The sequence below is a fragment of the Eimeria tenella genome, genomic scaffold, assembly GCF_000499545.2.
Source record: "Eimeria tenella Houghton genomic scaffold, Eth_scaff3338, whole genome shotgun sequence".
NCBI classification, from domain to species: domain Eukaryota; phylum Apicomplexa; class Conoidasida; order Eucoccidiorida; family Eimeriidae; genus Eimeria; species Eimeria tenella.
In genome coordinates, this window is record NW_013543144.1 from 2,517 (window position 1) to 3,106 (window position 590).

Here is a 590-nt window from a genome sequence, read left to right on the forward strand (position 1 = left end):
TTCGTGCTGCAATTGCTGCTGCAGCCGTTGCTGCCGTTGCTGCGCTTGCTGCTGTTACTGTAGCCGCTGCTGAGGGGCACAGGCGAGATGGCGCAGCACTGGCAGCAACAGCAACAGCTGCTGCTGCTGCAGCGTGAGACCTGGAGACAGCTTTTGCTGCTGGTGCTTCTGCTGCTGCGTGTTTGCTGCAGAGCAGCTGCATGGAGGACCTACTAGCGCTGATGGACTGCATATACAACCACTTTGCTGCTACCAGCAGCAGCAGCAGCAGCAGCGACAGCAGCAGCAGCAACAGCAACACGTGGTACCGTCGCCACAGAAGGGGGACAGAAAAGGATGAAGAGACAGAAGAAGCCACAGACAAAGAAGCAGCAGCAGCAGCAGATCCTTGCTCTCTAGCTGCTGAAGGATTTGAAGGCTTGTTTGGCTAGCTAGCTACCCCGACCGCAGCTAGCCAGCAAGGGTAGCTAGCTGCAGCAGCAAGCTGCAGCAGCAGCTAGCTACAGCAGCAGCAGCAGCTAGCTGCAGCAGCAGCAGCAGCTAGCTACAGCAGCAGCAGCAGCTAGCTGCAGCAGCAGCAGCAGCTAGCT

At 58.1% G+C, this 590-nt stretch overlaps 1 protein-coding gene across 1 annotated transcript in view; it reads left to right on the forward strand.

The window, feature by feature from the left end:
- Positions 1–431, forward strand: part of ETH_00037715 (dihydrouridine synthase domain-containing protein, putative) — a gene marked incomplete at both ends in the record, with an annotated part of 2,875 nt that extends 2,444 nt beyond the window's left edge. Inside the window, one exon of the mRNA XM_013376328.1 lies at positions 192–431. Coding sequence (XP_013231782.1) covers positions 192–431 — 240 coding nt within the window. The remainder of the gene's footprint in view (positions 1–191) is intronic.
- Between the last annotated feature and the right edge of the window lie 159 nt (positions 432–590).